The sequence below is a fragment of the Strongylocentrotus purpuratus genome, unplaced genomic scaffold, assembly GCF_000002235.5.
Source record: "Strongylocentrotus purpuratus isolate Spur 01 unplaced genomic scaffold, Spur_5.0 spur5_scaffold_11, whole genome shotgun sequence".
NCBI classification, from domain to species: Eukaryota; Metazoa; Echinodermata; class Echinoidea; order Camarodonta; family Strongylocentrotidae; genus Strongylocentrotus; species Strongylocentrotus purpuratus.
This window is the reverse complement of record NW_022145596.1, coordinates 12,803,488-12,816,386: the sequence shown is the minus strand read 5'-3', so window position 1 is coordinate 12,816,386 and position 12,899 is coordinate 12,803,488. Positions and strand designations below refer to the sequence as shown.

Sequence of the window (12,899 nt, the reverse complement as noted above, 5' to 3'; positions counted from 1 at the left end):
GTTTCGCATATTAACATGTCCAATCGTTTTAAAACAACACTGTCATGAGATCACAATTACTTGTCAATCTATTATACTTTTTTTTTAAATACAGCTCAAAATCGCTTAAATGAAATGTTCCCGAATAGTGTATTGTATATTGTAGTGACATGTTGTGGATATAGTTGGTAAAGTGATGTAATTTCTCTTGTCTGTTTTATAATTTTCACATGCCGGTAGAAGGGATTTGGTGTACCAGCTGAACAGGGCTATCAATTCAAATCATGTGCTCATTGTCGTTAATATTATTATTTAAAATCGAATCAATCAAATCAAATCCAACTTACCACCGAGGTAGAAATACGGCCAACACACTTCATGACCCGCTTACCGCATGCGTTCTTTTTCGATGGTCCCGCGGTCATGCAGGCCATGATGAGGAGTAGCAGTCCAAAGCATCCTACCAAAGAGACCAGCGCAATCAAGACCCAGAACATAACTGCAACTCTGAAAATTAGATGGAACAATAATATTTAAAAAAAAACGTTAGCACTTTGAAATACAACATGCGTAGAACAAATACAGTCAGTCTCAAACGATTTCGACAATTCAAACCTCTAACCAATATCATTTGTTGACGAAAGTTATTCAGTGTTATTTAACAAGATATCAAAACTATTAATTATTCTTCAATATTATTGACATTATTTTGCATCTAAATTAAATTTTAAAATCTAGAAATAACAGGACCCCCCTTATTCTATGAGTAGATTTGTGGGAAGAGAAGGGAGATGTACCGATACAGAGAGATAAAGAAACACAAATAGACAGATAGAAAGAAGGTAAATATGAAAGAGAGAAATGAAAGAGGAAAAAACCCATTAGAAATCAAATTTGGCGACGGGTGACGAAAAAAAAGGTCGAGTTACAGAGATGAGTGGACCGAAACAGCTCTCGGTCGAATTATCCACGTAATTTAAAGACTCAGAATCTGACATTTAACCAGGCCATCGATGGGTCATTAACAGAATAAAACATACAGATCAGGGATCAGCTCAACAGTGTGTTTACATGACCCTGAATAAGACCAGTTTGCCTGTCCGGAGAGATCTAAACAAATATGAGTGACATTTAATGAGCTCACGCTTAATTTCATCCAACACCAATCCATTACGTCTATACCTGATATACGCGCTAATGTCGATAAAGAGAGAAGCCCGAACGATCGTGTGACATTTGAGTTCATCATTTTATATTCCGTTCCCCGTTATATTGGGAGATATAAGAGAATCGTGGACAATATAGCTCACAATACTTTAAATATTTTAATTTTCGAAAAGATTACTCTGAAGACATCTTTATTTAATATATGAGGTACTTTGATGCAACTTAGTGTTTGTATTCCTTTTGAAGAGTATCAAGGCGAAAGCAAGCATGTATTCATTAAAAGTTGTATTTCATTTTATATTTTGTTCCTGCTCTGTAATACTTCATTAAATAATAAGTACAGTACTTTTAATTATTGACGTGGCAGATTAGTTACATAGTAGTAACCCTACAGTTATCTTTAGGAGCAGTTGTCCGAGGGGCCTGGTTGGGGTAGTTGACCGAGAAGCGTAGCTGATGTCCTGACACACTGATTGAAAATAGAATGAATTCCCTATATGGCCAACCCTCTACAAGGTACCAGCCAAGAAAAAAAACATCTACTGCTATTACGGAGAGTGTCCCTGGATATACGATATCACCAGACCATGTCCAGTGTGTACAGAGACACATACTCATGAAGTATGCGTGTCCAGACATGGACGTAAATAAAGATGGAAAGTAATATCGCTGACATTCTCTGAACTTTGTCGATGTGGTCAGTTAGACATAGTTGATACTCCTCACGGTTTACAGTTAAGGTGAACACACTCTTTATATACTCAAGTATTCTGTTGTTGTGTAGTTGTGTGTTGTTGTTGTTGTTGTTGTCGTCGTCATTTTCTTGCCATTCTTTTTTTTTTCTTGGGGGGGGGGGGGGTACCTAAATCATATAACAAGCAAGGTTATAGCTAACAAGATCGACATCCAAGAGACCGACAATATCGTGTTTGCGGGCCTTCTGAAAAATTATCAGAGGATTCACAAGAACGTCGGTCTATCGGACAAAAATCCCATGCGACCGACTTGGCGGTCGACTTTGTGCCCTTCTGACGTTGTCCTTAATACAGGTTTATTGAAATATCACAGCAAACATCATAGCAGTCTTTCTAGTTTTCTTCTTTTTTCCCGTCAAGAAACGACGTTCCAATGTAGAAAGAATGGACCCTATGCTCACTGGCATTAATATTCACATTAAGAAATAGGCGACCTTTCGTTCATGTCAGATGATGAAATATTCACTATGTTTAATGTCTTGTACAGAATGTAAGGCGTCATTTCCAAGAAGGATAAATATTTAATACACCGATCACCCTGATGTGGATAACCCAGGGATGTATCATAAAAGTGTCTTTCAAAACTTCTCCTATTCTTATTTATTTTAAACCACTCTTTCCCCTTTTTTCTAACACTTTAGTTTTTGGAGGGCTGGTGGATGGACTGTTCTCACCCGCTTAGTTCCCCCACCCCACCCATATCTTTGTAAACCCTTATCCTCTCCCATATCCCTCTCTCCCTCTCTGAGTCCCTCTTTCCTCTCTCTTTCTCTCCCCCTTGCTCTCCTTTTCCCTAACCCCCTTTATCTCTCCCCCTTTCCCTATGTTCATCTCTTTCGACTCTCTTCATCCCATGGCTTTTTACAACTTTCTTTAAAATACCAATGTTCCACTCCATTTTTTTCTTTAATCCCGATAGCGTTAGGCTAGTTATAATTATAAAACTATTATCTCCACCATATTTTCCTTTATTTCTTCATCTCTCTCTCTCTCTCTCCTTCTTCTCGTTCCCCCCACTCCTCTTTTTTTTTCTTCAATGAAGCTCTCCTATAGAATTATCTTTCCCTTCCCTTTGTCCCCGACTTTTCACCATCGTTTTCCACTATACCCCTTTTTCCTCGCATGCCCACATCGTTCCGCTCACACCTTGCAGTGACTCTCGAGTCCTAAATCCTATATACCCCAGATCCACAACCGCGCCGCGGAGTCGGTTGTTATAGTTGCAGAACAATTTTGTGGCACATGAAAATAGACCGCAGCATACGGACAGGAAATCCCGTATCCTCGGGCGGTTCTATCACTTTGCATAATTAACGGGTTGCCAGGGATCTAGGACGAGACAAGATGGCAGAGGGGCTCAGCTTATATGCACTCATAGGCTTCAATGGCATTGTATTCAATGGGACTGACATTTATGTTTATCATTTTTATTTTAGCACTGCAATAAAAGTGTCAAAAACACTTACAGTGTGTAAGTTCGACTGAAGTTGGTATTTTGAAGAACAAAGGACAATGGACGAAGCGAAATCTAATTAAAGTCAGAACGTGACTACGTACTTAGTTGCGACTGTCAGCTATACATTACGTCACATCACTATTCAATTGGACTGGCTCTCATGTGCAACATTCTCTTTAGCAGATTTAAATCATGACGAAGACACTCAAAGTTTACTTGAATATGCAATGTTCAAGAACAAAAGACAATTTAAATAGAAACATCGCGAAGATCCTCGATTTATTGGCTGTACTTCCACCAATAATGTACTGGCATGGTAAAGAAGATGGCAAGGGTGGTGAAAAGGGGGAATAGAGAAAATTGCAGAGAAGACAAAAATGATATTATATCAAATTTGGTCGGGTTGGGATACACAAGTATACTTCAACTTAAAAGTATAAGATTATGGCTTATTCGGTTTTGGCCAGTGGTAGGTGCCCCCCCCCCCCCTCGCATCCCCATGGGTATGCCACTGTATATTCATTTTATTTTTAAATATATTATAATATTAATTTAGTTATTAATGACATAGTTAAAATTGATTTTTAAGAAATTTAGTAGAAGAACATCATTCAGGCACTCTCTTTGATGGAGCGCGCTATCTGATGAAGATATTAAAACATTATTTTGTGTCACGATTTGTTTTTTTCCAGTTCCGTATATACTCCAACATTCTGAAGCTTAATTTGTATAATTGAATAACTCTTTGAAGTATGTGAATGTTGGGACGAATATTCATACATTGTAAAGAAAAAATGGCTTGAATTACATGAATCTTTATACAAAAAATAGCGTTAGTAGTTAAAACGTTACCAAAGTCGGTCAAACAATATTGGCGAACATTGGTCGGAAACATCAATGCATTTGCCCATTTTTTAATTCCGTATTTTCTAGAATAAGTAGACTAGTAATGGCATACAGTGTATGTCTGGAGTTCGACTGCGACGGTTGAAAACGATTCATGCAGAAAGCAGGTTCGCCTAAAAGATCTTTCCTCTCTGCCTCAGTTTTACATCCTTTCGTGACACCCTATAGCGCGAGCCCGCAGCACAAGACAGAATGGAGCTTCTAAAAGCAAAGAATATGCATTTCGATCTCTCTACTGAGAGTTGAACACACAAACATCCACCCAAAAATGTAGTTTTCCACTCCGCGCCCCTCGAAGGGGGCCCCACCTAAAGCAATTCTGATGGCTCGCAATTTAAATGCCCGCTGCAGCCGAAGGGGAGAAAAAGAGCGCGGGAAGAAAAAAAAAAGAGAGGGAAATAATACGAGAGAAAACCAACAGCTCTGTGACTCAACCCCGCGTTCTCCATTCTTTCTGCTTCGTATCGACCGAATGTTAATTTCAGCTTGGAATATGTTGAAAGGGCGGCAAATGCAATGAATGCTTCTCTCTCTATCTCTCTCTCTCTCTCTCTCTCGTTCGTTGGTAGGTGTGTATATTGTACCTCGTGTGTTCTTACAGACTAATGGATGCTCATGTTTCTAGTAATGGTGAGCTTATTGGCCCCGGTGTCATGGGAATTCAATGACTCTTCCCCTCAAATCGAGGCTTTTTACCCTCTTCCGCGCGAGATAAATGAGTTTGAAGACCGAGTTTCAAATACATTATGTAGAGATGGTTGTGTAGGGTTTATTTCATTCACCGTTTTTGTGCTGGAACCTTATTAGTTATCGCGGCAGGGGAATTCCAACTCTTTTCGAATCAAGTTTTCCCCTTTTTAGCCTGAAATGGATAAGCTTGAGGACCAAATTTTCAAAATACATTACGTAAAGATGGTTGCAAAGGGTTTATTTCATTCACCGTTTGTGTGGTGGACCATTATTAGCTATCGCGTCAGGGGAATTCTGACTCTTTTCAAATCAAGTTTTTCACCTTTCGGCATGACTTTGAGGATGATTACAACATACAGGAGATGACTTACGACAGTATATTCCATTCCCCTTCATGGAAGAGAACCTTCATATTGGTTATACTGTGTCAGGGGAATTCCCACTCGTTTCGAACATGACGAATCAAGCTCCCCCCCCCCCTCCCACCCACCGCCCTTCATTTGCATGAAATGAATGTGTTTGAGGACATGATTTCAAAAAAACATTATGCATAGTTGGTGTGACATACCATTGGGGTATTTTTGCCAATTCAAGATACATAGAAACTTCAAGAAACAAACTTGGAAATGGAAATGATTCATAAAGAAACGTGAACCAACACAGTGTATGCATTATCTCTAAACAAATATTGTAAAGATAGCCTTAACAAAATGCTATTCATTAAGCTGGGGTACTAATGTGATGGCTACTTGGGCCCTCTACCATGTTACTATTATTATTATTATCGTTATTAATGATTTACATTCTTTTGTAATCTCCCATTCACCAACCGCAATTTGATAACGCCTTCAATTCGAGACATTCCTTATGTCAGACATCTTTTTTTCTCGCAAAGTCAAATGAAGTTTAGAAAATATTAACAACATGCAATCATCGCTTGCATAGCAACATGCGCGGAGGCTATGATTATTGGCAAACATTCATGTCCTATTGAAAATAAATGAGGGCTGTTAATACTAAGGGAGTTTGATGCATGTCGCGAGGATCTTAAGATGCATCTGTTAAATCTTTTCCGTTTGAATGTGTCTTGGCACTAATGTTCCATACCGTATGGAAAGCAAAACGTGATTAAAAGGATAAGTCGATCGATATAAAGCAAGAAGGCTTATTAAATAGGCAACATTCCATAGGTATCAGTGTTTGGAGATACTCTTACCGGAAAGAAAAAGAGGCACTTTCCGGTGTAAAAAAGTGGCACTCTTAGGTACGTGAAAAAGTGTGTGTGTAGGGGGGGGGGGGGCTGTGCCCCCCCCCCCTTCCCTCGGAGCGCCGCCTCTGTCTAGGTATTATCATTAAGGTGGACTAGAAGTATTACACGGAGAGGCCTCTACAACGATTTACTTTTTAGCAACTTCAACACCAGCTCCGTTTGCTATTGATATTCATAGAACACAATATGAAGAAGAAAGGAGCATGTTATTTTTAACTGTAGAATCGATATGTAGATGTACACCAACGCAAATAAAAAGTGGGACATACCACTCAGAGCAAAACGAACAGGCCTTATAGACGCTTTACCAATGATAAATATTTACTACTACCTGGCATACCTAAACCAACATGACCAAAATCATCACCAATGGAAAAGAGTAGAAATGCTTTTTCTAAACTAAATCGACATGTAGACGCAGACCACGCAGCACGAGAAAAATAAAAATTGGGACATGTCACTCAGAGCAAGCAGTACTTGAAGACCTTATGGAGGGGACCTTTAAGACGTGTAAGCGGCACACGTTGATACGATTTGCCACGTGGGTCGTGTTAATTTGATTGCCTTCTCACATCCAAACCCGTACTAAGAGAGCTGTCAATCATCGCTTATACCCATCTCAAGAGAGGAAAGAGGAGCAAATCATATCCATCTTGGATCTTAAAATCATCTGCTGCTGATGGGAGGGATGGGGGGGGGGCGGGGGCTGGCCGAAGCATCCTCCATGATTTGGAACACTATTTTTCAACTAAAGTATGCTCATATACATTGTAAAAGGTGTCACGAGAGAAAGAGAGAGAGAGAGAGAGAGAGAGAGAGAGAGAGAGAGAGAGAGAGAAACAGAGAGAGAGAGAGAAAGAGAGGAAGAGAGAGAGAGAGAGAGAGAAAGAAACATATAGAAAGAGAGAGTGAGAGAGAGAGAGAGAGAGAGAGAGAGAGCAAGAAGAGGGGGCAATGTCACGTACTTGTCTAAACATTTCTGTCGTTATACATTGTTTATTTCTAACCATTTACTCGTTTGCTTTTTTGTTTGTTGTTTGTTTACTTGTTGACTTCAAATTTTGTCTCAACCCTTCTCAGTATACTTGTTAAGATAATTTAGTCCCCCCCCCCCTCCCTTATACACTTAGACTCAACATTAATTTGTCGACTAAAGACGGATGGGCACTATTGCCAAAATACCAACCTTCCAGTTTTAAATCTTTAGAGTCCATAATTTCCAGCAATAACAAATAGTTTCAACGAATAACGAAGAATGAAAATTTTGCTAAATTTAGACGATTTTTTCTCCAAAAAGGGTGCAGGATTGGAGGAGTGGTGTCATAAGCGTAGCCAGCCTGTCCCGTAGGGAAAGGGGGGGGGGGGAGGGGTCAGCCCTATACCGACAGTTTGAACGTCAATAATATCTTGCATTTCCCAGATCGGATGTGCCGACAAAATGTTCAATAAATTGTCGGCATAAATGTTAAATGCAGACAAACTAAGTTGATGATCATCCCTAAATGTCTATTATCAATAGAACAGGGTAGATGTACGTCGTCCCTTCTGGCTACACCAATGGTTGGGATAGGAGGGAGTGTTGTCTGCACTCTATGACTAGCTTGATGAGTGCTTACTTTCTGGATCGGGGATGCGGGATTCACTCAAAATAGCCCCCGGGAGGACGAATAGGACGAATCTAAATGTCAACTGTAATCTAAGATGAACGGGACCTCCCTCTCTTCATCAGCAACACTTAAACGGTTGGAGCATCATGCTAGTCCAACTTTCAAGTCGAATCGAACCAGCTGGAAGTCACATTGTCGGTACATGGATGGATCTTCTATAATAGGTTGAGGTGTATGAGATGGGGGCTGATGGGCTGCTGCCCCCTCCTAATTTTGAATTACCAATATTCGGGCAACCACGTCACATCCGGGCAGCGAGGTGCACGGTTTCTGCACGGTTTATACTTGTATACATGTATTATTTTGCATATTTAGATGACAAATTCAATTTTAATGAAGTCTACTAAAACTTTTTACGCTCGCTAAAATTAGATACTGATATAAAAATAAAACTGTTAGCTCTTCTGACAAAATATTGCACCCTTATGCATTATGTACGTCGGGGCACTTTGAGAAAAAATGTTCACAGTGGGCTGAGGGTTAATTTGTCACCGAGAGTAACAAATAATAATACAAACACGCTGTCAACAGTTTTAGATTAGAACGTCATGGAACATGATATACAATACCAGTTTTGAGTTGAGAGTAAAATAAAAATCGATTTTAAATATGGCCGCGAGATATGATTTCCTACCTCTCCCCCAACTAAATCGCTAATGGCGGCTTCGACAAAGACCTTACCGCCATAATTGTGGTTTAATCATTCGTAAGGCACGTAAATGGGTCCATGGTTTAAATCCTTCTTTGAAATATAGGGCCTCGAGATTCGGCTGCACTCTGTCTGTAGTCAGCATTCTGTTTTTTCTCTCTTCTTGTATCAATCTATCCATTTTACTCAACCACATTCCCCCTCTCTCTATCTATCTACATATCTATCTATCTATCTATCTATCTATCTATGTTTCTAGCTCGCTTTCCCTCTATCTATATATCTATATGTCACTCTGTGTTTTCCTGTCCCTCTATCCAGCTCAATATCATACAGATCAAATCATCTCTTTTCCCCGTGTATCTTAGTACTACATGTATGTCTCTATTCCTGTGTATTCATTAAAGTCGATATTAGTTAAAGCGATTCAAAAGTTTTGTTGGGTTTAAATGATTGCTTAATAAGTTTTAAGTGGCCATAATAACTATCCCTACAGACAGACATGGGTTCCAAAAATCGCTAGAGCAGGTCGAGCTTTCCTACCCATCTACAGAGTAATTAAGTTGATGGATGGATCAATCAATTCATCATTGGTCTTTGTTTAGTGTAATTACCCAATACTAAACAACATCATCACTCAGAGTCAGACATCAGCCCTCATTGGTCATCTCAAGCACTTGGGAATTGCAGGATTCAGTCGGAGATGAGAGGCGTTGACAAGCGACGTTATTAATTCTACTTTTGTATTATTGCGTAAAAGGACGATTCTACCTTTACGTTTAATATGTCTAGACTCTTTTGTTTGTTTCTGTGATTTGTTTCCTTATTTTCTTTATAACAATAACAATTGTGAATTGGTTACTTACTTATTTTAAATACAACAAATGTATATTTCAGTATTCTACATCAGCCCTTACTACTTTTCCTAGGCGCATGGGATTTGGGGCTTTCAAATGTATTCTCGCTATCTGTCTACCTCTCGTATCTCCTTTCCTCCCGCCCCTTTACCCTCCCTTTGTCGATATATCTGCCTAACTCTGTATCTCTCTCTCTATCTATCTGTCTATCTATCTATCTATCTATCTACAAACATACATACCTATCTATCTATCTACCTACATTATCTATCTATCTATCTACCTATCTAATCATCTGTCTAACTTCATTTTATTCATCATGCAACATCGTACAATCCTACTCTGTATGTCTACATTACTCATGCAATGACCTAAATAAATTGCAACTATCGTCATTCAATGAACTCATGTGAACTACGAAGTCATTACCCACCAAAGACGTTGTCAATTTAGATCAAAGATAACATGCCAACATAACTTAGTGCGGTTAATCATGACCTAATATTACATCTGCCATTAATTTCTTCCCATGTACCCCCGCATTCAGGAGTTCACTTTCCCTGGCAGTGTTTCTAACCACGCATGTTCATGCATTACGGACGTGTTGTGGTCTCTTGGTTCAGTAACCGGATTAATACTTCAGTCATACCAAAAAAGAGACCGACACCAAACCGACAGAATGTTTTAGAATCGGTCGGTGTGGCAGTGTGACTGAGGTATTGCTATCAAAGGGTACGAGGTTCGAATCCCTGTCATGGCACTAACATCATTGGGTACGACACAAATCTACGTTTGTCACACTCGACCCAGGTGACGTAAATAATTGGTCAAGGTAGGGAGAAATTCCTTGAGCGCTTCCGCGCCTTGTTTGAGGCAGTGACGCTAAAGCCAGAGAAACTTACATTCTGAAGAATTTACAGACAGATTACGCAATAAGAGTTTTGAAAATGAGTTGGCAATCCATTATGCAATGAATACTGAAGTCATTGAAGTAGGACTATCATAGAGCAACGTGAATAGGAATGAATTTGGAAGTGTTTTCACAGTTTATTTTGCCCCTGTAATGATTCAAACCTATTCTTTTATTCATGAAAAATAAAGAGAAAAAAATATATGTATCATTCGGGAGAAGGGGATGTCTCGGGGGGTGTACAAACAGTTTTCCCCTTTTGTGGAGGGGGGGGGGGGGTATTCACCCCCATTACGGTACTCCTAAAAGTGGTATAACCGTGATTAATCTTACCCCTTGTAGAACTTGCTTGGTTCCTTGGTGACGTGGGGGTCAAGATGGGTCCCTCTGAACATTTCTTCGATGGTATCGTCAATGAGCAGGATCTCGTACGTCATCAACGCCAGCCCGCCGGCGAGGACGAGCAGGGCGAAGATGGTGGCATACGGGACTCGTCGCAGACACCGACATAGCGCGTAATCACAGCAATTCACTGTAAAGGAAAATTGAAAGAGATAATGATTAGATTTGTTTTGAAGAATATGTAAAATGTTAAAGATGGGGGACTTATTCCAAGTACAATTTACTTCGTTTGAATACCGTGATTACAGCTTCTATTCTGCTGTCATCGCCGCGATCATCATCATCACTGTATTTGTCGCCGTCATCGTTATCATCACTACCACCACCACAATCATCATCATCATCACCATCACCACCACTGTCATTTTTATCATTTACCTACTGCTCCTCATCATCATCATACATGATTTTTACTACCATCACCATCACCACACCCACTATCATCACCAACATCGTCATCGTCATCATCATAACCAGCTAACTATTTTCACTATCGTAACTGGTTGAACCATACTGAAAAATGACATCCACAATAATATCCGAAAGAGCATACTGACATAATAACTTCGCTCACATCATGAGTGCAACGGCCATGTATTCTTTAAACTTGACATCGCAAACATGTTATAAGTTCAATGAGCTCGGTGTACCATGTAATTGCTAAAAGTGGCATCATTCCTCCCTCAATCACATAAAAACGACCCTATTCACGGACTAGACATTATCGGAAAGTATGTTCTTAATGTGTTTGCAATCATTCTGGGCCCGGGAGGAAGATTGGTCATTAAGCTAGTGTCTCCTGGCGATGCTATCATGGTAATCATAACAGGAATTATCCCCAGTGGGCTCGACCATGTCGAACATGGCGTAAATCCATGGGGAAGTGGGGGTTATACACCCCTTCAACTTTCGGAGGGGGGGGGGGATGACCTGTACAACAGGGAAAAATACTTTAAAAAATTTGGGGGCTACTTTTCAAGCTTGCTTGCATGAAAATAACACTCTTTATTTTGTTTTGCATTAAACTCTATGCAATTTTGGGAGGCTCTTTTATGACTTTCGGGTGCTCTTTTTGGCGTTTCGGGGGCTAATTCGCCCCGAGCCAACGTGTATTTTCCCCTGTTAAATGTACCCCTCACACTTTTCAAGGGAAAATTATGTCAGAACCAATTAGTTTTTGAACATTTTGACAAAATCAGTGACACTTACAGGTAGCGAAGATTTCTCGAAAAGGTATCAAAATACTAAAATCGGTTTAGTAGGTCGTAAAATGAGTCTGACATCAAAATCTATATGTAAAGTCGTGTACAAGACTGTTTATTCAAAATGTGTGTGCGTGTATGCGCGCGAGAGCGGTGGAGTGTGTATTTGTGCGTGTCCTTGTGGTCTTTTGTGCGTGTGGATGTGTGAATGTGTTCGCCCGAGAAGTCTCGTCGCCTGAATGTGACCACCCCTTCCTAACATCCCGGAATGATTTTACCCCCATTGATGTTGAACATTATTTTTAGCATGAGCATGACGGGGTCTGGGGTTGATGTTGGATAATACCCCGAGGGATCTCCCTAATGTTTCCTTGGAATACTTGTCATTTTGTTGAGGGTGAGAGTATTTATGAGATGAGAGACGAGTCATTATTTTGATTACATGGAGGGAGATTCGAATGATGAGTGAAGAGGGAAATGAAAAGGGGTGGAGACATATTACGATAGGAAAGGGGCAATGAACTGGGTCTCAAGCAGAGAAGAATTCAAAAGGATTGTTTTTAAATGAAAACGTGTGAATAGCTCGTTGATAATATTCAAAGTGAATGAGACTATTATAAATGGGAGAGACATTAAGGGAGAGAATTAGACATGGGAAATTACATGTAGAATGAGAATGATAGAGAGGGGGAGATATAATGTAGAGAGAGAGAGAGAGAAAGAGAGATAGAGAGAGGGAGAGAGAGAAAAAAGGGGGGGGCGGTGGGATTATTATTACGAATTTTTTAGAAAACTATCTAAAGAAGATGTGGACACATTTCATTATTCTTATAACCGTAGTATATTAACTTTGAACGAACACGTATAATTGGGAATTTCTTTTTACAGGCATTTGTTTGAGTGCATCTTCACATATTCAAATACCTGTAAAGATGCGCTATACAACACGATCCGGTAACATGTTCATGTATACTCATTTTACCTTCAAT

At 39.8% G+C, this 12,899-nt stretch overlaps 1 protein-coding gene across 1 annotated transcript in view; it reads right to left on the bottom strand.

Annotated features, from left to right (window-relative positions):
- Positions 1 to 12,899, bottom strand: part of LOC578224 — a 60,583-nt gene that overhangs the window by 22,553 nt on the left and 25,131 nt on the right. The window contains exons 2-3 of the mRNA XM_003724601.3: positions 10,640 to 10,838; positions 327 to 486 (exon numbers count right to left, since the gene is read on the bottom strand). Of these exons, the coding sequence (XP_003724649.1) occupies positions 327 to 486; positions 10,640 to 10,838 (359 nt within the window). The remainder of the gene's footprint in view (positions 1 to 326; positions 487 to 10,639; positions 10,839 to 12,899) is intronic.